General features: G+C 45.1%; 1 protein-coding gene across 2 annotated transcripts in view; it reads right to left on the minus strand.

Annotated features, from left to right (window-relative positions):
* STAB2 (stabilin 2) overlaps positions 1-23,744 on the minus strand; it is a 133,268-nt gene that overhangs the window by 61,946 nt on the left and 47,578 nt on the right. For both annotated transcript variants that reach the window (XM_058673667.1, XM_004589784.4), the window contains exons 17-29: positions 22,823-22,876; positions 22,455-22,535; positions 19,849-20,001; positions 17,966-18,028; positions 15,751-15,834; positions 14,982-15,068; positions 13,521-13,632; positions 9,868-10,048; positions 7,786-7,879; positions 6,143-6,301; positions 2,252-2,347; positions 1,584-1,679; positions 219-266 (exon numbers count right to left, since the gene is read on the minus strand). In XM_058673667.1, coding sequence (XP_058529650.1) covers positions 219-266; positions 1,584-1,679; positions 2,252-2,347; positions 6,143-6,301; positions 7,786-7,879; positions 9,868-10,048; positions 13,521-13,632; positions 14,982-15,068; positions 15,751-15,834; positions 17,966-18,028; positions 19,849-20,001; positions 22,455-22,535; positions 22,823-22,876 — 1,308 coding nt within the window. The remainder of the gene's footprint in view (positions 1-218; positions 267-1,583; positions 1,680-2,251; positions 2,348-6,142; positions 6,302-7,785; positions 7,880-9,867; positions 10,049-13,520; positions 13,633-14,981; positions 15,069-15,750; positions 15,835-17,965; positions 18,029-19,848; positions 20,002-22,454; positions 22,536-22,822; positions 22,877-23,744) is intronic.

Below are 23,744 nucleotides of genomic sequence, written 5' to 3' on the forward strand. Positions count from 1 at the left end.
GCTAGTGTCCAGGCATATGTCTTGCCAATCTATCAGAGTGTCGGAGTGGGAGCTGATGCCTGATACTCATAACAAACATGTTCTCTGTGATTGCAACACATGGCCAGGGTTGAGAACAGTCCCTCTCTTTCCAGATGCAGGGTCACTTTCTTTATGCTTTACACATTTCTAAAATATGCTATGCATCCCCACTCCTGTATCCCTGTGAAGGTACTCACATATATCCACTGGTTAAATGCAGCTGCTTCAGAGAGAGATGACAATTCCTTATTCATGCCGGCAGGGGGAGAGATGAGAGAAACATGAGAGAAGGAACAGTGAGGAGCGGAACTGTGGTGCCTTTCGGGTGATCTGCACCTTGCCGACCTGAGGCTGGGCGTGCCTTCCTGCCAGCCTGGCTGAATCAGCCCATGGGAACGTAGGCCCAGTGCACCAAATTTCTGTGTTGTTGGAGCTTCACATGCTTTCATTTGCAAATGGCTCAAGTATCCCTTATACTCAAAGAACTAATTCTAGAATGTTCAACTGAAGCAAAGACCTGAGTCCCTCCAAACCAGGACTGCAGGACATCCAACAATCCCTCTCAGTGCCAAGGGTGAGTGGGAGTCTGGGGTGTGGACTTAACCTCTTGGGTTCCCATTACCGTCCCACCATTTGAAAGATAACATTGTCAGTGGACTAATGGCATTTGAAGATGTGATTGAGTTAAAATAATGAATAACGATGTTCTTGGAGTAAAAAAATATTGGGTTCCTGGGTCTGCCATTTACCTGCTGTGTGATCTTGGGTGACATAACCTCTCTGAGAACTCCAGACCCTTATCTAAAAAGTTAATAGATAAGGTTTTCCTCCTGGGGCTATGAAAATGAGGGACATTAATGTGTGTGAAATTATGTTAAAGCTATATGAAATGCCTCAATAAATGGCAATAATAATTACATGCAACCATACATAAAGACAAATGGGCTTGATGATGCCACACTTCGAGGGCTGTTCTGAGGTTTAAATTGAGTTGTGTTGCATGGAAGGTGCTTGTTGTGGAGAGTTTGTAAATACATCTTTGTATGCACAGTTTGTGCTTTGCACACAGAAGGTGCTCAGACATGCACCTTTGTACCTGCTTCACAAATGCTATTCACATGCGGACATGTGCTTGGTATATAGAAAGTCCTCACACAAGGATACATGCATGTATGTGTATCTCATACAGAAAGCTGTTCACACATGCACACATACACACATACAATTGTGTGTCTGGGCCACATTTTCATGTGTACACGTGTTCCCAAAGGTGGGTGCAAGCACAAGGTACATTGGGAATCCAGGCACCAAACCTGGATAGGAGAGCCCAGAGCTAGTCAGGTACAGTGCCTAGGAAGAGATGTCAGAATTACTTGGCACACAGAAGGTTCCAGATCCAAGTTTGCCCCCTTCAGCCCACAGAGTGTGCCAGTCCCCCTGGGAAGAGTCCCTTACCCCTCAGAGCAAATGCTCCGTTGAGACACACTTGACAAGCATCTCAGCTCAGAGGTTCCTGTTCCCTCCAAGCATCACCTCTGTTTCTGCTGTGGCTGACGACTTACCACGGCTGTGTTCCCATAGCACAGGAGCCCGTTGCCTTCATAGCCCTCCTGACACACGCAGCTCCAGACACCTGATGCAGTAGGCTGACAGGTCGCCTGATCAGACCAAGGGAGAAGATGCAGTTTGTTTTCCTCATGTGACAGCCCTGCAGCCACGGGCTCCCTCCACAGTGTGAGCTGCAAATTTAGGGCTGGAAGATGGTGGGAGCAGCTTGGAGCCCAGGTGCAGCAACCATAGGCTTCTGCTGTGTGTGTGCTCAGTGCACTCTTATTTAATCACGTTGAAACACTTTTCATTCGTGCATGACTTAGTAAATTAAAAAAACACAGGGCATATAAGAACATTTGAGTTTCAGGTGAATAATATCTAGTGTAACTTTGTCTCATGCGATATCTGGGACTTACTTATGCTGAAATATTTTTATTTCACATTCAAATCTAACTGTATCTTATTGGGTTATCATATGCTGTGTTTTATTGTGTAATCATATGATGGTTGATGCAGACCCTGGAGTAGAAGCTGAGGGAAGTTCTCAAGTTCTTCTTAGAGACTCCCTTCAGGGATAAGAGAGATTTTGTTCATGGCCCGGCCCAAATTAGCTAGGAATACCCAATTCATTTTCTCAACTTTTAAAAATAAGTAATGAAAGAGTAGTGAGGGAACTCACCAGTGGATGACATGTCCCAGTTTGTTCCAAGCAAGAAATGATTGGTTCACAGTTGATGCCACTTCCTCGAAACCCTTTCTTGCACTCACAGGCATTCTGAGATGTTAAGAGCAGAGTCAGAGGGCAATCTTGAAAATCAGCACCTTATACCCTTTGCCCTCTGATGTGTCCCGGAAGAGTGGGCCTGTTCAGCTCACCCAGAAAACAGCGTTAATGTCTTTTGTCTGTTACAATTCAGAATCCAGAGCTGTTAGTCTTCATATTCCACAAAATGCTCTCCAACCTGTCAGCTCCTTTTAATTCTTTACCAGAAGAGCCTAGGGAGATGGATTCTCAGAGACCTTAGACCTAAAAACCTTGACTTTGGAAAGGCTGATCCCTCTGCCCTAGGAAAAAGTCAAGCAAGCCATGTTGCCTCTACTTGGCGGAGACCCATTCGCAAGTTCACTGCTATCCTAGAAAGCACAGGGTTCAATTTAGAAAGGAACCCCCTCTGAACTGGGGACCTTGGGTCAGGTTTTACCTTGCTAGACAATGCATAGGCACATGGCTCAGCAAATGAATGCATAATCTTCACAGCCCCTTGCTCTGTGAAGGGTGAGGCCCACACTGAGCAGGCTGCAGGTCAGTCCCCTTCTACATAGGCTGATCACAAACTAAATCATGGCAGCTGACCATGCAGCTATACAGTATGATGATGATATGACAAAACAATGGGAGGTCTGTATTGGGTGCAATCTTGGAACCAACAAAAATATAGCAGGTTACAGCAATGGAAGGCAGCTATGCTCACCACTATACCACCAACGCCGCTGAGGTTACAGCAATGGAAAGGAAACAGAAAGATGAGACGGAAAATATTTAGCACAAAATAAATGGTGATTGTGGGGGCACTGAGTCATTTTCATCTTCCTGTGTTTTCTAAAAGTTTTGAGTATTTTGTAATTTGAAAGTTTAAAAAGGAGTAATTTCTGCAGTGGATTTAAATAAAATGAATTAAATAAAAGGACTACTATGGAACTAATAATAAATCTCAAGAAAGGTGAAGTATAAAGAAGTAAACAAGAAAGATCCGACCTTAGCAAACTCCAGGAAACAAGCAATGTCCTGAGTTTTATGGATCGGCTGGCACATGTGGTGCTTATGCAATGAGGGCCGTGGTTGCTCAGAGCAAGTTCTTCTGGACAAGGGGCAAGGCATGCTGCTGGACTCTGGTTGAGGACAGCAGAGGTGGGGAAGGCATTCATGCTGAAGATGGATATCGGGATAAAGGCAGAGAGGAGGAAAAGCATGTGTATTTGATCAGAGCTATTTAGGAGCTGGTCTCAAAAGCAGAAGCAGATACCCCAGGGGAGACTCATAACAAACCCATTAAGTGGTGGAAGAATTCAGCAGAATTTCTATTGGGATTTTTTTATCTTAATGGGTTTGCCTTTTTGTCTTTTGGACAAGCATGAGTGTTTTACACTGGAACAGGCACACATGGCTGAACATGACAGGATGAGATCCTGCTGACAATGGTGCCCAGTCATCTCCACCTGGTGTTGGGGTAGTTCTGCCGTGCACCTTCCACCTTGACAATCTCCTGTCCCATTTAGCCTAAACTTGGTTTGCCTTGTTCTTAATTATTAAATGTATTTGAATATTTTAGAGTGAGGACAAATGCTCTCACTCACTGGTTCACTCCATAAATGCATGTAACTGCAAAGGGCAGGCCAGACCAAGGTTAGAGGCCAGGAATTCCATGTCTCTCTCACATGGGTGTGGTAGGAACCCAAGTACTTGAGACATCAACTTCCTTCCCCCAGGGTCTGCAAGAGCAGAAAGCTCGAGTTGGGAGTCTGAGCTGCGAACCCAGTGAAAGTGCTCTGCAATGACAGGAGATATAATAGGTATCTTAACCACTAGGCTAAAAGCCTCTCTTTTTTCTCTCCCCTACAATTTCTTCAAGCAACATACATGGTAATCAGGATTTGTGCCTAGTGGCGTGTCCAGAAGTTTGCAAGCCTCTGTAATGAGGGCAATCCTAGACGTGACTAGTCTGTTTCACACACAGTGCTATAAGGAGATGTTCCTCTTCCTCCATCTCCACAATACGCATTTCAAACCTGTGTGCAGAAAGGAAGACAGAGCAGAGAAGCAACCACAACTGCCTAGGCTGGATTGTGTTCCTTCAAATTCCTGGGTTGAAATGGTGTCCCACAGTGCTTCAGACTGTGACCTTATTTGGAAAGGTTACACTGGCACTTGATGTATCAATTGAATATGGATGACATCTTTATGAAAGGGGGGTTATAGACACACACAGGCACATTTATCATGCTCATCATTTTAAGGATGCACATTGATAGCATTAAGGACACTCATATGGCTCCACAACCATCCCCTGTATTTCCAGATGCTCTTCATTTTCCCAAATTAAAACCCAACAAATAGTAACCCCTCATCCCTCTCAACCCGCCGTGCCTATTTTTGTTTTCTATGTATGGTCCATATCTGGGATCTCAGAGAAGTGGAGCTCCATAATATCTGTCCTCCCACCATCATCTTACTTCACTTGGCATAACATCTTCAAGTTCATTCATGGCATGCCACGTGTCAGAACTTCCTTCCTTTTAGGGCTGATTAATATCTCATTGCATGAATCAACCACGCCTTGTTCATCCACACAGCTGTTAATAGGGACTTAAGTTGTTTCCATTTTTTGATTATTGTGGGTAATGCAGCCATGGATTTAAAGGCATTTAAAGGCATGTTTTGAGTACCTGTTTTCTATTCTTTTGGATGTTCAACAATATTCAAAATGCTTGTTGAGGAATGGGATTAACAGGTAGCTTATTTTGGCACGGAAAGTGAAATCTACAATTTTTCAATAATTATGTTCTCATAAAAATTTTATTGCTCTCTATTTACATCTATTAAATTTTTTGCATGAAATCCTTACGTTTTGATTCCATTTCCCATTAATACTTTGGCATATCTGTATATCCAGTATGATGAATCATAGTATAATTTTATTTTTAAACTTTATTTGTGGGAAATCTCCAGACTGGTTTCCATAGTGGCCATAGCACAGATTGCCACAATCTGCTGTGCATAAGAATTGGATTTCCTGCTGCACATAAACGATTTCTCCCTGATACAGATAACCACCCTCTCTCCAATCCCTGCCTCATAACCATTGTAACTTCCCAGGCAATATAGTTAATATATACTTATTATGCCATCTTCCGTGTTTTTTGATGCCTCAAACTCACGGAGAACATCTGTTGGTCTTCTCTCTGGGAAGGGGTGTGAGCAGGAAGGACGGATGGGGTGTGGGGTCCTTACCAACCACCTCTTCTTTCACATGGCCACAGTCCTAGAACTACTGGAATCCCTTTTCCTAGAGCTGATCACTTTGCCTCTAATAAACTACAGAGCTTGTTTAGCTAATATAAATAAAATTAAAAAATAAGCTGTAGAATATTGCAGACATGTCCAAGGGACATGTGAAAAATGGGATTAAAAGATACACTTATTTTGGTGCCAACAGTTTTGCAATTCAATAAGAGCTTATTTTCATAATGTGCATTTTCTATGAAACTTTGTGAAGACCCTCATACAGTGAGTTCCAGAGTGTAGACTAAGCAGAAAGCTCTGGAGTCAGAGTGGTTTGGTGCAAATCTCACACCATGATTGATTTTCTGTGATGGGAGAAGATTGCCCTCATAGTGCCTCAATTTCCTCCCTCTGTAAGATGGGATAATAGCTTGTCACAGTCTGCCATGACAATTAGCCCATCCTTGTTATTACAGATGATTAAAAAGTCTGCAGTAAGATCTAGTCAAAGTCTAGCACTGGAGTACTAGAAAAAGTCACTTCCTCTTTGTTCTGCACACAGCCACCTACCTGCCCAGGGCCAACGTACAGACAGGTTGCATTGCTGTGGCAGCCACCTGCACCAGGGAGCAGACAATTGTTGATCTCCACGCAGTCTCTTCCATTACCTGTCCACCCCTGCTGGCACACACAGCTGTGCGTCCCGGAGCTAGTTTGCATGCATTCTGCCTGCAGGAGAAAAAGCAAAAGCGAGATTCCTGATACCTCAATCTAGCCACACAATTTAAAAAAGTCAAGAGGACTTCCTGGAGTATTTTATAGAAACACATTCACATGGAGACCCATGAAAAGGTCAACCTCTGAAGGAGCCAAATTGCTTGGAACTGTGCAGGTAATAACCATTACCACACACATCGGTGTCATTTACAAACCAGGCTCTATTTTTGTTTTGCAGCTATAAATAATCATCTCGGGAAAGGCATTATTATCATCTCCATTTTTACAGGTAAGAATAAGGGGTTGTTCAAGATTACTTCACTACAAAGTGGCAGGAATCCAGGTATTTCTTTATAATGTCAACACACTGGCTGCTAACCACTATACCAACCTCCAGGACTCTCAGGGTGACAACACAGGAGGCTGAAGCATGGGGCAGAAGGCAGGCAAGACACAAGGTCCATGGTTGAAATGAAGCTGTTGAAATTCACCTGTCCCCAGGTGAATCTCTTGGGCTGGGCTGGGAAAACTTGTGTCTAGATTTTACTCTGAGTCCCATGGGGGTTGAAACCTGACAGACACAGACTCTGATTTATTTCATGTTTTTCTGGTTAGGGGTGGGCAATACATTGTAGGAAAGGTAGGAGAGGAATCAAAGGGAACTGTAGGTAAAGAATGAGGATGAATAGGCTCAGGGGGTGGTGCAAATATTTAAAAGCTATTAGTAAGCAAAAGCAGTGGTGAATTTTGGCTGTACTCCTGGTAAATACAGAACTCAGGACAAGGCAATTAACTTCCACTGAGTCCATTTCCTAATCTGTAAAATGGGTTAACAATAGCTACTTCAGCAGGCTGGTGCATGAAGCCAATGGCATCAGGCACCTTGAAGCCTTGAAGTCTGTCAAAAGCTGCCAGGTTGGAATGAGGAGTTGTTGCCATTAGTCTCCAGCTCTGGTTCTCAGGCTGTTGTTTTTTTAAAGAACTTTTTTTAAACATTAATTTTATTTTTCTATTGGGACAGAGAGGAGGAGAGACAGAGAGGAAGACCTCCCATTCATTGATTCACTCCCTAAGCAGCTACAATGGCCAGAGTGGTGCTGGTCCAGAGCCAGGAGCTTCTTCTGGGTCCCTCGTGGGTACAGGGTCCCAAGGCCTTGGACCACCCTTGACTACTTTCTCAAGCCAGAAGCAGGGAGCTGGATGGGAAGTAGGGCCACTGGGATTAGAACCTGTGCCCATATGGGATCCTGGTGCATGCAAGGTGAACACCCTTAGCCATTAGGCTACTGCACTGGGCCCAAAGCTATATGGCTTTTGAGAACCCCAAGTCCCCTACCTGTCTGGATATAGGAGGCTGAAGCTTGCAGCAAGCACCTGGTATCTGGCTCTAAAATTCAGAATTCCAGCACAGGAGCCTCATGTCTATGCAGAGTGATCCTTCCCCCAGGATTTCTTCAGAAACACCAGTCAACTTAGAAACAAAAGTCAACACTCACATTAGGGCCGCAGCCTCCTGGGGTTGATTTCATGCAGGGGTCTATTTCAGAACAGATAAATCCATCTCCTTCATAGCCTGCCTTGCACACACAGCTGCCAAAAAGAGTGCATAAAATCAGACACAGAAAAACACACACCACTTCTTCAGAAATGAGTCAGCCAAGAAGCCCTCCAGTGATGAGCCAGTTCACAGCCAGGCGGTCGAAGCCAGAGCCCACAGGAAGGGGTTCTGGGGTTTGCTGTCAGTAGGAATCCAACACCCATCCCTCAGCACTTAGGTGACTCTAACCCAAATCCCTTAACAATCAGGAGACTTTGTTTTCCCATCTGCCACCTCCCGCATCACAAGGTTACAGTGCTGAGGACTGAATGAGCAGGTGCTCATGGAGTACACAGCAGAGCACCTGCGTGCTCTAACACTCCACACCTAGCAGCAGTTCTGTTCTTACCCAATCAGAGCCCGCCTCTTCCATGAACTATCATAGTTTTCAGAAACAGTTTCCTGTTACCCTCTCAGTTACTCCCCTCAAAATATTCCATGTGGATACTTTTGCTCTTAAACATGTGTTATTCATTCATTCGTTAGTCCAACATTTATTTGGCTTCTTGTTGTAGAGCCTGGGGACACGGTGTGATTCCACTTACTCTTGCGTTCTGCAAATTCACTCATATGTGCTCTACCAAGATTTGAATTTTGTTTTCAAGTTTCCTGGAGGAACTGTGTACTCATCTGGTGTCCAAATGAAAAAATGGGCTGGATGTCTCCATGTTGTTTGACTTACCTACGGTAATAAAATGCATGCTGACTGGTAGTTCTTTGTGGGTGAATCAAGAGGTGCAAAGGATAGTTTTGATGATATGTAATTTGAGCCTTTTATATGGATGTAGATCCCAATACCTTAGGAGGATGCCATGCTATGGCACAGCTGTGGCAAACATAAGACCCAGTGTCTGGCCTTGTGGGACCCACACTCTAGTGGAGGAGACAGGCCAAAGCAAATAAGTAAATATCCTGGTTAAAAAACAATTAAGGAGTGGATAAAGAAACTAGTACATCTACTCTATTGAATACTACTCAGCCATTAAGCAGAATGAAATTCTACAATTTGCAGCAATGATTCCAACTAGAGACCATTATGCTCAGTGAAATAAACCAATCCCAAAAGGATAAATATCACATATTCTCTCTGATATAAGGTAACTTTCATGCAAAATATAAGATGCACATGTAATAGATATCAATAGATATGTAGATCAATTTACAGATAATCAATAGACATATAGGTAAATATGTATATACATGTATTTATTTAAAGGAGACTATCACATTACAGTATGTATCTGTACTCCTGAATCAAAGATGGTCTCCCAGTGAAACTGTTAAGTGTATATAGACAATAAGATGCTGTACTTTCTACCATTGTCTATACCTACAATGTCATGATACACTTCCATAGCAGAATGATAGACTAAAAAATGATAACCAAAAAAGTTAAGGAGAGTGTTTTCCCAGACATCTGGGGACTTCGGCCTTGAGTCAGGTATTTCAGAAAAAGAAGGGCTCTGATCATCTTTGTAGATCCACTGCATTTGTTAGAGACTCTGTCATGCAAACAATGGCAGCCCAATCACTAAAGGCCCAATTTCCAGAGTGATGCCTTAACCAGGGGAACCACTGCTATCAGCCTTGGGAGGGGAAGGTGGTTCCAGGGCTTGGAGAGTTGGTGGACCGGTCTACCATTGTATTACATGCTCGATGATGACAGGGATAGGGTCTGTGATGGAGCAGACCTGGAAAAGCCAGCCCTGGTGCTGGGAGCTGTCCTGTGCAGTTCTGTTGATCTTCACCATGGCCTTGCTAGGCAGATGCCATCATCCTCACTGTACTAGTCACTCATCCAAGGTCATGGTGCTGGAGAGTTCCAGGCAGAAAGCACTGTGCTTGGATTCAGCTTGGGTTGAGCTTTCTGCTAAGCTGTACTGCCAGATCCTTGCTAATTACAGGCTCCAGGTATGGACTGACTCCACCTAAGGCCCTGGTCGGGCCATGGCTGTGACAAGTCTTCTCCTCACAGACCTACCTGACTGTGCCGTTGCTGTTTTCACAGGTGGCGTGGATGTGACAGAAATGCACATAGGGCCCACAGACCGAGGTCTGCTTGTCACAGAACCTCCCAGCAGAGCTGTCCCTGCACGTGCCGGCATGGCAGGACCCATCGCTGTCTATCCTGTTATCACATGTTCCTTGAACACACAGGCATCCTGGAAGACAAGGAAAAGGGCTGTTCAGAGTTAGGGGAATGGCCACCTTTGGGCATCCCCAATTCCACACCTGGGAAAACAAGGCTATGCTATGTCTTGGGCTGCTAACTTCTTAGGGTGTCAAGCTTTCCTCTGAGGGCCTGGGACAGCCTTTGGCAAGCTTGATTTCCCACTCAGGGGGAGCACCTGGTCTCCGGGCTGCTTTGTATGTATGAAAATGGAGGGGGCTGTGATATGTGTGAAAGAGGCTAGGAACTCAATGCTCTAACACTGTGGTGGGAGAGTTCACGTGTTCATGAAGACATTCTGGAATAAATAGAAGCTACTTCTCATGCCAACAGGCCCCTGCTGTATAGCTAATATGTTTGTTCTTTGTTTTCAATCACAATGACAACCAATGGCCTGTATTTGGGCCCTGACTTCATTTAAGCCACCGGGTCAGCCATCTCATTAACAATCACTGATTTTCAGAGGCAGAGACCTTTATAATGTCCTCTTTCCAGGTAAGGAAAAAAGAGCCCCAAGGAGGTAAAGTTAACTATCTAATTTGCTGCCGAGTTCCAAGCAGGGACTTCAATCTTCAAAGTCCATTTCTGTCAGTGGCCATATGTAAACATAGTAGGTCTTTCCATTAACGGGTATTTCCACACCTCAATATCATCATGAACTTCAGGTGCCAGATTTGCCTCTGTTTACAGGTACTTGGCAACTGCAATAGCCAGCTTGTCAGACTTCAGCTCTTCTACCTCTGTGAGTAGGAAGGACACAGAGTTTCTCAAAGAAAGCTGGGTCAGGACTTGAGGGTTTGAAATATGATCAGAAATGAAGGACTCTGGGATTGCTTCAGATGGGGCTGATAATGGGAGAGGAATTAATGTGGGTGGTTGGGTGCCAAGTCCAGGACAGAGAAGACAGGCACAGTGAAGGGGCTAAAAGATCACTGCTGGATTAAACACAAAAGATATTCATAAAATGTTAACTAGATCAGGACAGAAGTTTCAAGTGACAAGGCTGCTGTGTGAGATCATGGGGTTCCATAGGTGAGGAACAAAGGCCATTAGAACCAGAAGCCCTGGAATAAAGCTTTCTTTTTGTCTCAGAGATCTTATTTATTCAAAATTTAGTTATTGGCAAAGGGGACTGTAGACACACACACCGAGATGATTAAGCTAGCTCCCATTGGCTCGTTCACTTCCCAAATGTCTACTGTGGCAGGAATAGGGTTTGGGTCAGTCTGGAAGCAGGAGCCATGAACTCAGTCCAGGTCTCCCATGTGGGTAGCAGGGACCCACATACTTAAGCCCTCACTTGCTGCCTACCAGGGTCTTTATAGGCAGCAAGCTGGGAACTAAACACAGCTCTCTGATGTGGGATGTAGATGCTTCCAATGCTGGGTCAGACACCCACGACACTCAGGAATCTTTGGTGGAAAAGAACAATATAACAAGATGCAGCAGACAAGTCACTGCTGTGCCCTACTTTGCTGTCTCTTGAGAGGATTAAACAAGGCAAGAGTGTTTGTGACAAGTGTGTGCAGTGAGTGGTGACAGTGATGGGCTCTTATTTTATTTTTATTGGAAAGGCAGATATACAGATAGGAGGAGAGACAGAGAGGAAAATCTTCTGTCCAATGATTTATTCCCCAAGTGACCACAATGGTTGGAACTGAACTGATCTGAAGTCAGGAGTCAGGACTTTCTTCTGGGTCTCTCATGCGGGTTCAGGGTCCCAAGGTTTTGGGCTGTATTCAACTGCTTTTCCAGGCCACCAGCAGGGAGCTTGATGGGAAGTGGGGCTGCCAGGATTAGGACTGTTGCCCATATGGGATCCTGGCATATTCAAGGTGAGGATTTTTAGTTGCTAGGCCACCACACCAGACCCCCGTGATGGGTTCTTACTGATGACTTGCTAGGTGTAAGCCCCCAGTTACAATCTAATTTAACGCTGTCATCAAGCTCTGGGGTAGGTACAGTCAGCCCCAGGTACCAACCATGGATCAAAAACATTTGGAAAAACATTGTATCTTTGCTGAACATGTGTATACTGTGAGGGTCATTATTACACAAAGAATACAGTATAACAACTATTAATAGAGCATTTACATTGTATTAGATACAATAGAGAATCTACAGGTGACAATACATATGGGAGGATGTGTATAGGTTATACGAGAATGCTGCCCCCTTCCACATAAGGAACTGGAATATCAGTGGATTCTGGTGGTGGAAAGGGTGGGGTGGTGGAAATGCCCCACATCACAAAGAACAACAGCAACAGGGTTACCTTTTCTTTATAGAGGGAGAAATGGGAGACTACTTCTAAAGTTGAACAGACAGGAAGTTGAAGAGTAGGAACTTAACTACAGGTAATCTGATACATATATATATATACACATACACACATACATACACACACATATATATCCATACATATACTTAGCACACACATATAATACATACATTTATTCAACACATATAATACCCATATAATACATACATATACTTAAGACACACATATATACATAATACATATATTTAAATATACAGAGTGTCATTCTAGAGAACATAATGTGGGAGCTGGGCCTGGCATTTTGGTGCAGTTTGTTAAGCTACTGTCTCAGACATCAGCATTCCATCAGGTACAGTTTGAATCCTGATCAGCTCCACTTTCAATCCAGCTCCCTGCTAATGCTCCTGAGAAAGTAGCAGAACATGGTACAAATGCTTGGATCCCTGATTTCATGTTGGAGACCTGGATGGAGTCCCAAGATGCTGGCTTCATCCAAGCCCAGCTCTAGCAATTGTGGCCATTTAGGGAGTGAACTAATGGTTGGAAGATCTTCCTCTCTGTATCTCTTCCTCTTAACACAATTGTCTCTCAAGTGAACAAATAAAGCAGAAAGAGAGAGAACACAATACATTTCCAATGAGTCTATAATTGCATGTTTGAAATGTTGTGGAACGTTCTGCGTATCTATATGCTTCTTGCAGCAAATGGTGTGTCGGACACTGTTCTCTGGCAAACGCTCTCCATTTCTAACTTGAACTAATTTTGCAAAGTAGTTATTATTGTCACACCCACACTACAAAAGAAGCAACCAAGGTCTACAGAAGTATTGCCCAAGGTCACACATCTTGCAGATGCAGCAGGGGATGGAAGAAGACTATTTAATATGTAGGGAGTGAGTCTGTATCTTGAATTAGAACCCAGTCACTTTAGTTAGGATAAGATACTTGGAGAGGAAGGTTTTCAAATTGTGGTTCCAGAACCAGTAATATTTGCATCCTCAGGGAACTTGTCAGATATGCACATTCTTAGGCCCATCACTGCCACCAGACTCGGATGGGGCAGAGTCATCTGGTGTGGACTACTGCTGAGAGCAGCTGTCCACAAGAACCCTGGAGGATGGCACCGCCTAGGTAATGCAGGGTGAGAAGGACCCTGGGGAGGAAGCTCTGGAGGCACCACTTACTTTTGTCACAGCGAGGTCCGTATCGGTTGGGGTCAGAGCAGAACTGACAGTGGGAGCCTTTGAAGCCATTCTTGCAGCTACATGTTCCATTGCCATCGAGGCCGTCTGCACACTGGGAACCAAGGCGGGCCCTGTGGGCTATTAGCATGCATGCACCAGCAAAGGGGTCCCAGAACATAGACCCAATCCCACTTGAAAATGTCCCTTGGAAAGATTCCTTAGAGGAAGTGGCCTTGTCATTGTACCAAGTAGGATGCTGAATAGGAGGAGGAGGAGCTTGGGTATCCAAAGCCAGGATTTGGACCTCAAAGGGAGATGGTTTAAGAGTCACAGTGGGATGTCAGGTGATCAGACAGGAACCTGCACAACGAATGTCTGCACTTGTCACTCCATGTTACCACACGCTCTATGACTCCTGCAGCAGGAAGCAGATTTGTCTCTGGGTTCCCAGCCCTGGCAAGGCCAGTATTCTGTAATTTAGTGGGCATCAGAGTTTGGCAAGGCTGTCCCTCCAGCTGCTCGGCCACAGGCATTAGTGCTGGCTGCTCCCCATTCGAGTAAGTGGTATCACTTCCTCATGGTTGTGCAGTTTCCTGTCCCTTTGGAAAAACCCAGTTACAGCTTTGGGTTTATCCGATGCCCAGGCCTATGATTTCCCCAGGAGAATCATGACTATGTTTGCCTCCAGTGCATGGCTTTGACCTCCAAGCCGGGTGAATCTATGTCGGCATCTACATTCCACCAAGTTTCACAGATGGATTTAAAAACAATCAATCATTTTTTTACATGTGATAAAAATCTTGTCCTGGAGGGGGTCTTGGAGGCCACTTCCCACATCTCACACAGGACAGTGAGCTTAGGAAGTCTCACGATGCCCATGATCTGCTCTGGCATCCGGAGAGCAAAGACCAGAAGTCATGGGCCTGCCCTGGCCTGTCCTAGACCATGGTTCTTCCTAATGTGAAGATCTGGTTTTGGCTTTCAGCAAATGGTCTTTCTCTTTTCAAAAAATAATTAGGCAATTTATTATTTTTTTTATAAGGCAAAGAGACAGGGAGCAATTTCCCATTTGCTGGTTTACTCCCTAAATGCCCGCAGTCGGTAGGATTGGGCCATGCCAAAGCCAGGAGCTGGGAACTCTATTAAAGTCTCATTTGTGGGTGGCAGAGACCCAAACACTTGAGCCATCAACCGCTGCCTGCCATGCTGCGCCTGAGCAAGAAGCTGGATTGGGGAGTGGAATCAGGACTAAAAATGCCAGGTTCCCGAACATGGGCACTGGGTGTCCCAAATGATGGCTTAGTGCTGCCCCAAATACCCATGGCATATTCCTGGGGATAGTTTTGGGCAGCATATTGGTTTTTGGCTTAACAGTCTTAAACAGGGCTGTGTGACTTGGCTCATGACAGGTCAATCTTCAGCATTCTCAAGAGAACATGCATCAGGGATTGTCCCGCTCACCTGTCCATTTCCTGAGCATGGATTTAAGAAGCCTCCTGGGCACTGGCTGCAGTCGGGCCCATAGAAGCCTTTGCAGCACTTCAGCACCTGAGGAGCACAATGCACATTGTCCTTTATTATCCCACACTGAGCAGCCATTCCTCAAGGCCATCTGTCTGTCTATATACTTACATTTTACTTATTTATCTATTTTGAAGATAGAAAGATACAGGGTAAGGGGCCAGAGAGAAGACGGTATGTTGTTGGAGGGAAGAGAAAGAGAGAGGGACTGATGTTATCTACTGATTTGTCTCTAAATGTCTGTAACAGCTGGGCTGGGCCAGGCTGCAGCTAGGAGCTGACAACTCAGTGTGTGTCTCCCGCATGGCTGACAGGGCCCCAACTACTTTTTTGCTATGTGATTTCTGCATCTCAGAGTGCACCTTAGTAGAAAGCTAGAATTGGAAGCAGAGGCGAGATGAGGGCCCAGTCACTCTGATGTGGCATATGGGCCTTTCAGATGGTAGTTTATTCCCTGTGCCAAGCACCTGCCTCAGGAAACAGACTTGACTCTCCCCATTGGAACTAACAGCTTTAGCCCTTCCTCAGAAGTTTACCTCTTTCTTTTACAGATGAAGGTGCAGCCATCAAGGCAGCTCTACCAGGAAGACACCATCAGAGCCACCCACCCCTGGTCACCTGTGACCCTTCAGAGCCTCCAATCCAGAGCAAGACCCTGCAGCTGCCTCACGCTGTGACCCACCCTAGGGCTCAGCCACACACTCCTCACCTTCTTGGTGGCATTACAGAACCGGGCACAGCCAAGCTTCAAGACCCTCATTCTGCTGTAGACACATCTGTGTTTGAAGAGTGACTGCAGGAAAGCCAAGGAGACATAGTTTCAGCCTGCTGTCCTGGTCCTCGGGGCATCACCCAGCCTCTTCACCTTCTGTTTTCAGCTCTGGTGGCAGGAAAGAGCAAGAGGCCATGCCAGCATACTGCATCTAAGTCACAGACCAGGACTTGCAGGAGCTGAGGCACAGCTATCTGTGGTCCACTCCCATGCCACGGCAGACTTCTCCAGTGGTGCAGAGAATACTTCCCTTTTTGTCCTGGTTGTGGCCTACCCTACTCTTCCCATCTGTAGCTATCCTTAAGCTCCTTTTACATAGAAACTTTGGAACCCATTAAGAAGCTACACTACTTTGTGGAAAAACTCACCAATGAAAATAGCAGTCATTGGAAGGTTTTCTCCTAGTAGCTGGAGTAGATTTCAATGTGCTAACCCCCTGATTCACACTCATCACCATCCAGAACTATCACTGTTCGAAAATTCAACTCTGGGCTGGACATGGTATACTACACCAGCTTTTAATTCTGCTTTCCCATGAACTTTTCCAAGTGCCCTTGTATGGAGCATTCTCTTGCTGGGTCTCAAGAAAACGACCCAGCTGTGATCTATGTGATGATGAAGGAGTAATTTGGAGGCTCTCTGGCTCTTGCCTACACCTCATTTGCCTTTCAATTTTCTGTGCTCAGAGTCCAACACAGTGGACAAGGGATCAAACCACAGCTCTCGCACCTTGTGCAAGGTGGTCCATGTTTCCTAGCCTCAGCTCCCTGACTGCACAGCGGTTGTGATGACAATGTGACATGCAGCAATCATTGTGAGACCAGTCAACATGACTTCCTCCCTATCCAATTCCTCATTCACAGTCGGTAAAGGACAGCTTCATGAAGCATGGTATTTCTCTGAATCCCTGGATGCGTCTGTTTAATGTCAATGTATTGCTTTGTTAGAAATTTCAAAGCAGGATTGTGTTATAGAACTTGCCGGCTTTTTTTTTTTTTTTAAATGAAACTTCTGGTTAAGAGGTTCTTTCTTATGATGAACTTGTGTTATTTTTGTTGGAACACTTAGGTTTTGCTGCCAGTTGGGTACCTGAGAAGTTATAGACTCTTGTACTATGGGTGAGTTGGTACCCAGATGTGTCTCTGCCTACCTGGCCTACGTGAAGCACCACAGGTCCTGGCTGGGGCCTGGGTGCATGTCTAGAGGCCCCCATGGCTTTGGCCTATGTGGTTGAAAGGAGACCAGAGCTCCCGATATACCTCCCTCCCCCATCTACCTTTTCCTGTCCTGTCAAAAATAGCTTCAGGATGTGGGCAGGTCACATTATGCCACCCAGAGGAGTATACGACCTTAAGGCTATTGGCTAGGCTTATTATACGTGATGTTTATTCGTACCCTAGAGAAATGTTGCTATTACTCTGAGGTTTATTTTTCTCACCCCACCCGATACAAGCTTGTCCTTGATGACCAGTAATCAGACATGTTCACCGTAAATGTCTCCGGTGACTTCTTTTCAAAGGGACACCACTGCTACACCACATTACCTGCGTGGGTTGTCTACTGGCCAGGACCTCCTCATTGCACTTTTTGTATTTTCCTTATAAGATTGACCTTCCCAAGACAAACAGAACATTGAGTTCATCTCTGTCCCCCCAGATCAATAGTATGTCTAACATATGACCAATCTCTTACAGACATGTACAGAATCCAGTGAAACTGAAGGGCTTTCATTATCCCAGTGTCATTTTCCTGACACATTCTGTGTTCTCCAGAATATCCCTTGGGAAGAACAGACACAAGCACTGGATTTTACTGAAGAGGGAAAAGTGGGGGAGAACTTTCCTGAGTGACTGCTTAATTTTGGAATTGTGGTTGGGTTTTTTAACCAATGATAATTCTGTTGCTGCTATTCTCACTTACGTGTGAAGAAACTTCGAGTTTCAAGGTGAAATAACTTGCCCAGGATCAATGAGCAAGGATTCAAACCAAGCAAGCATTCAAACCAAGGATTCAAACCAGTAGGCTAAGAGCTAATCCTATGTTGTCCAAGTTACAGTGAATTATCTTTTCAAGAAGGAAAACAGAACTAGTGAGAGACCACACCAGTTGACTGCTTGGGTGATCTCTGGTTCCCTGAAAGTGCTGTACTCACTGTGGGCTCCGAGTCTGTGGGACATTGGCTTTGATACATCGTGTGACAGCTCACACAGGAGCCCTGGAAGGAAAGGCAGCAGTCAGTACCAGTGTTCCTGTGAAGCAGGGCAGGGCAGTGAGCCCCTTGCTGGTCTGAGGCTTGCCCCATGGTGTCACTCCTGGCTACTCTGTTCTGCAGGGAGAAGGAATGAAGCTATTGTGGGGCAGACAGGGGTTGGTGGGAGGAGAGGAACCTGCTCAGGGCACTCCTTTCTGTCTTCTTTCTCAACAGAGCCTATTTATAGGCCTTGGCCTTCTGCTGGGAGGCACTTTCTCTGTGTCAGGTGTGATGTATTAGCACTGGCTATAGACTGAAGGCTATGTTCTCCCATGAGCTCAGTGGTAACAGTGCTGAACACTGAGTATCTGCTATTCCATCTCCTGGGTTTTCTTCCGTTGGTTTTAAGTTCAGGAGGGAATTCAGTGGTGTGTGTGTGCCTCTGAATTTTCTCTGACCCTCTTTATTTGGCTCCGTGCCCCAGAAGATGGACCATGAAGGATGGTCCATTTTTTGGGCTTTCTTGTCAGCTTCTGTTTGATTTTTGCTGACTCAAAGCACCATCAAGATTACTACCCACCACCATTTCCTCCCTGCTCCAGCACTACCCTCTGCAGGTCCTGATAGCGTCATTTCTCCCTGTTTGCTGGCTTTTACTGATTTAAGTAAGTCTGAACCCTGCCGTGGAATCCCTATGACCCTTTTTTAGTAATGGTTTCTTACTGTTGCATCCCCATGTGAAACTTAGCATGAATTGTTTCCCGCCCTGCCCATACTTCCAAGGTGGCTTCTTCATTGAAGTCTCTTCCTTTGAACCATCTTTGGTAAATATTTTCCCACAGGACCAGCACTAAACCATTAAAATCCAAATACACACACCCACAGGCATCTTTGGGCTCTACCTGGTGGAAATAGACTCCTAGAAACTGTTAGCTGTATCTATTCTTTGCTATTCTTAAATGCTTTTCAGAGCACTCATTTGGAAAGTCTGAGATTTGCAGAAAGTTAGTTGACTCACTATGCCAATGACCCCACCCAGGGGGAAATTCTATTTTAAATGCCTCTCAGAGTAAAGCCACGAGCCTGCAGCATGGTGATCCTCTGTGATGGAGGCCAGGGGAAGCAAAAGATAGGAGACTGATCCTAAATCGATTCCACAGGAGAGGAAAATGCTGACCTAACTCTAGAGTCTTGGTATAGCGGGTCCCAAAAAATGTATGACCCTCAGAAAGTGACCTTCTTTGGATATAAGACCTTTGCAGGTGCAGTAGGGTAAACTAAGATGATGGATTGGTGAGTGAGGGTGGGCCCCCAATCCAATCACTGTTTTCTTTAAAAAGGAGAGGAGGCCACACAGAGACACACCTGTGGAAGCAGTCCACACAAAGATGGAGAACTCTGGGCAGAGATCACAGGAATATGGCTACAAGCCAAAGAACACCAGGATTGTTGGGAGTCATTGAAGTCAGGAAAGGGCAAACTATGATCCAGCCCCAGAGCCTTTGAAGGGAGCAAGCATGGGACAGAACCTTGATTTCAGATTTCTGTCCTCTAGAACCCTGAGTCATACACTACGATATATGATCACCCAGCTTGCGATCATTTGTCATGGTGACCTTAGAAAACTTATGTGCTTAGGAAGCTCCTGTCAGTGGAAATTCCCCCAAGGAATCTTGGCTCACAACTCAGGAGCCAGGATCTCCAGTCCTCTGCTTCTTCTCCTCCCTCACGGATGAGAATCATGGAGTCAGACATTTCTTGTTGGCTTTCTCAGAATCTGGAGTACCGGAACACTGTGTGCTGCAATGAGCTGCAGGGGTACTTTACTTTCCTAGTCATCTTACCAGTATCATCTCTCTTTTTGTCTCATCACATCGATGGGGCAGAATCGGGATGATGGAAGGAGGAATGAGAACTCCACTCAGTGTGTAAATCAGGCCATTTTTGGCAGAGACCTCAGTTTCTTCGATTGCCACTCCGTTTGCTAAAATCTGTCCCTGGAAAGAAGTGACAACATCTTTTATTCTGTCCTGCAGGAGCTCCCAGTGGTTCCCAGGGCAACCTCTCTCAAGGTCCTCACTGCCATTTGACCTGTTACTGAGTACAAGATTGCTGTTAGAAGAGTTGGCTGCTGGGAGAAAATTGAATCTGCTCAAGAACTTCCTGGTGGACATCACTCAAGGACGCCCTTGCAGGAGCTGGGCAGGGGCAAACGCATAACCATGTGAGCTCCACAATGTATTTTCTTGGTGATTTCAGGCCACTTGTTTTATGTTTCTGTGACAAAACAGGAGTACACTCAACACATTCATGGACCTTGAGTTAGGCAGGATCCTGCTTGTGTTCTCATGGAGGGAGTAGGAATTAACATTAGAAACATTTATAATCTGTCCCTTTCCTCAGATTTGCTCCCCAGAGCATGAATGGCACAGTCATCTTTGATTGCTCAAATGGAAAGTCCAGGATTCATTCCAGGCTGCCTCTGTGATTACCACTCATCAAATTCATTAGCAAATGCTGTTGGGTTACCTTTAAAATACCTCCAAAGACCTCTGGTCACATCTCTGTTACCATCCCAGCATAGCCCCACATAAGAAACTATCTCCTCTAGATGACTGCAATCAAAACTCCTGACTGCTCTCCCAAGGCCTACTCTTGACCATGTCATGCCTCTGTTCAAAACTCTCCTGCAGCTTCTCATTTCATCCAAGGGCAGAGCCTGTCTCCTTACCTTGATGTCTTGGGCTGTGTGGGCCTGCCCCCCCTGCATCTGCCTGCTCTCTCCTTCATCTTTTGCTGCCTCTAGGCCAGCCACACAGATCCTGCTGTGTCTCACACTTCTCTGCTGCTTGTTCCACGACTTTGCTTTTGCTATTTCCCCTCCCCAGCATGATCTTTCCTTGGATGCTCACACTGCTCGTTCTCCCAGTTTGGCATTGGCTTTGCTCAAATTTTCTCTTCTCTTTGAGAACTTCCTGGGCACATTATCTAAAATGTGAGCCCCACTTTCCTTCTGTAAAAAATATTCCATCTGGGGTTGGTGCCAGAGTGGTAGGCTAAAGCCTCCTCCTATAGTGCCAGCATCCCATATGGTCACCAGTTTGTGTCCTGCTCCACTTCTGATCCAGCTCCCTGCTTATGGTTAAGGAAAAGAGCAGAGGATGGCTCAAGTCCTTGGGCCCCTGCTCATGGGGGAGACTTAGAGGAAGCTCCTGGATCCTGGCTTCAGATTGGCTCAGATCTAGCCATTGCAGCCATTTAGGGAGTGAACCAGCAAGTGGAAGCTCTCTCTTTCTAAATCTTCTCATTCTCTAACTCTGCCTTTCAAATAAAAACAAAAATCAATCTTAAACAAAAGGAACAAATTTCCATCTCTTAATCCCCTCCCCAAATGCCCACACAGCCACAGGCTAAAGACAGGAACCTGGAGCCCAATCTGAGTCTCCTACACTGATGGAAGAAACCTAAGTACTTGGCCTATTATCCCCGCCTCTCATGAAGTGCATCAGAAGGAAGCTGGACCAGAAATGGAGCCAAGATGTGAATCAGGTTCTCCAGTGTGGGATGTGGGTGTCCCAAGTGGTTTTCCAACTGCTGTGCTAGATGGCCAGCCCTACCTTTGCTCCCACTTCCCTTCCCAGTTTTGCTGCTTTTCTTCTGAGTATCCCTTCATATAAGATTTGTATACTAAATCATATGCTAATAATATTTACTGAGTGCATACTTATTTAAATTGCTTTTTGTTCATATCCCTGCCTACTAGAATAAAAATTCCCCACAACCAGGGCTTTCTACCTGTTTGTTCACTGGTCTCTTTTTAAGACATATACTAGTATCTGGGACCCAGTATCTCGCTGTTGAGAGGATAAGACCATCAGCATCAAAAGCTTCAAAAGCAACTAAGCAGGAGACACAATCTCTGCACCATCAACTTTTGCTTTTATCACAGTCACAGGGACTTAACTAAATAACCCTGTTTTCTTTGCATTTTATTTGCAGTCATACTTCAGTCATTCAAACATACTCTCCCTTCTGCCCTCACCTTTCTTTTACTCATCTCTGCCCAAGTTCATCTGCAACTTTCAAAGCATGGAATTCAATCCTAGGTCACCCACAGACTTACTGAGACTCCATCTGCATTTTCACCCAGACCCCTAGACGTCTTGATGGGATTCACTGCTGTTAGGATCCTAACTGATACCTAATGAATTGTTCAAAGGTGGTTTTCCCTGCTGGAACTTAAGTCTGTCTTCTTCACTGTTAATACTGGCCTGGAGCTCAGACTCTTGCCTAAATAATTGCTCAGCAGATGTCTGCTGGGAGGGATAGAGAATGAATGCAGTGACCTCAAGCATTTGAAGTCTGCATTTGTGGACTGGCAGATTAAACTGATGACCAGCCACCCTGGGTGCACATGGGTGATGACTTCCATAGCAGGGTTCTTTCTTACATTTTCCGTTGTGTTAAACTGGATGATCTGGTTGGCCATGCTCTTGATGTGAGGGGTTGCAATGAGAGTAGCCACTTTAAGCTGTAACAAGAAGAGAACAGAGACATTCAGAGTAATGCTTTCCTGTAATCCTCACTGAAAAAAACTGTCCTTACAAATATACAAAATAATGGGAGCTCTGAGGTCACAGTTTGGGGTCACAGTTTTTCTCTGATGATGGATAGACTTGAGTCATGGCTAAAAGTTTGCCTCCGAGCTACAGAAAAGAATAAGTGTTGCAAGTTTCCTAGTATAAAACAGTGGAATTGAAGGCTAGGTCAGATTTCTTTAAAGCAGGGGAACATCACAGCAGGAAAAGTTGGGCTAACCTGGGTAAATGGGACAATATGATATCGGACAAGTTCCAGAAGCTTCCGAGCTCCCTGCAAAGGAACCAAAAGACGTTTAGTCAAAGAAGAAAACATAGCAATTCCCTATTTCAGAGTCTCTTCAAGTAACTTGGGCAATTAATCAAGAAAAACAAATGACCCAGAATGTATTTATTGGGAAATCTAGAGTGAGCAAAATCCTATCCCCAAGCCTTCAGAAAATTCCTACTGTGTGCAGAAGCTCTTAGAAAAACCCAACATGCATACCTTGTCTTGTCCTCCCAAACGCTTTGTGGGGTAGAGGGTACTATCAACCTATTTTGTGCGTGGTGACACTGAATTTCAAAGTCATGTCCAAAATCATGTAGTTAGTTCAGTATACAAGCCTTAAATTTTGCCCATTGTGCTCATTATGTTACTGAGTGTCCGATGTTACCCATGTTCTAAGGTGGCCTAAGTTTCACTTGTTCCATAAATAAACACTTGCTGGTCAAGCACACACTGGTCATTTTTGGATACATGGCTATAGGGACCCTGACAACCTTTCCAAGCTCATCGTTCCTTCAATGCCATTTCTAAGTTTCTCATGCTCAGAAAACTGAAGTAGCAAAGGGGGGAGAATGAGAGTCCTGGAGCATATGGCATGGCTACACCTCACTGGAGTATGCTGGAAGGATCCTACAGAATAAACAGGTGGATTCCCCCTCTTGGAGAAAAATGGTAGTGGCAGTGGGAGGCTCTTTCTGTCTTCTCCCAGCTGAGCCTGTACTTAGATCTGGAACAATGCTACCTAAGTGACACAGCTGGTTAACTGCCAGTAGGCTGGTCACTCTACGGACTGAAATAAAGCCCTGCTGAACTTGAACTTTCCTCACTTAGTCTCCTGTCTACCTGACCTTGGTCATTTTGCCAGTCACAAGTA

This window comes from Ochotona princeps, chromosome 15 (genome assembly GCF_030435755.1).
Source record: "Ochotona princeps isolate mOchPri1 chromosome 15, mOchPri1.hap1, whole genome shotgun sequence".
Taxonomy (NCBI): Eukaryota; Metazoa; Chordata; class Mammalia; order Lagomorpha; family Ochotonidae; genus Ochotona; species Ochotona princeps.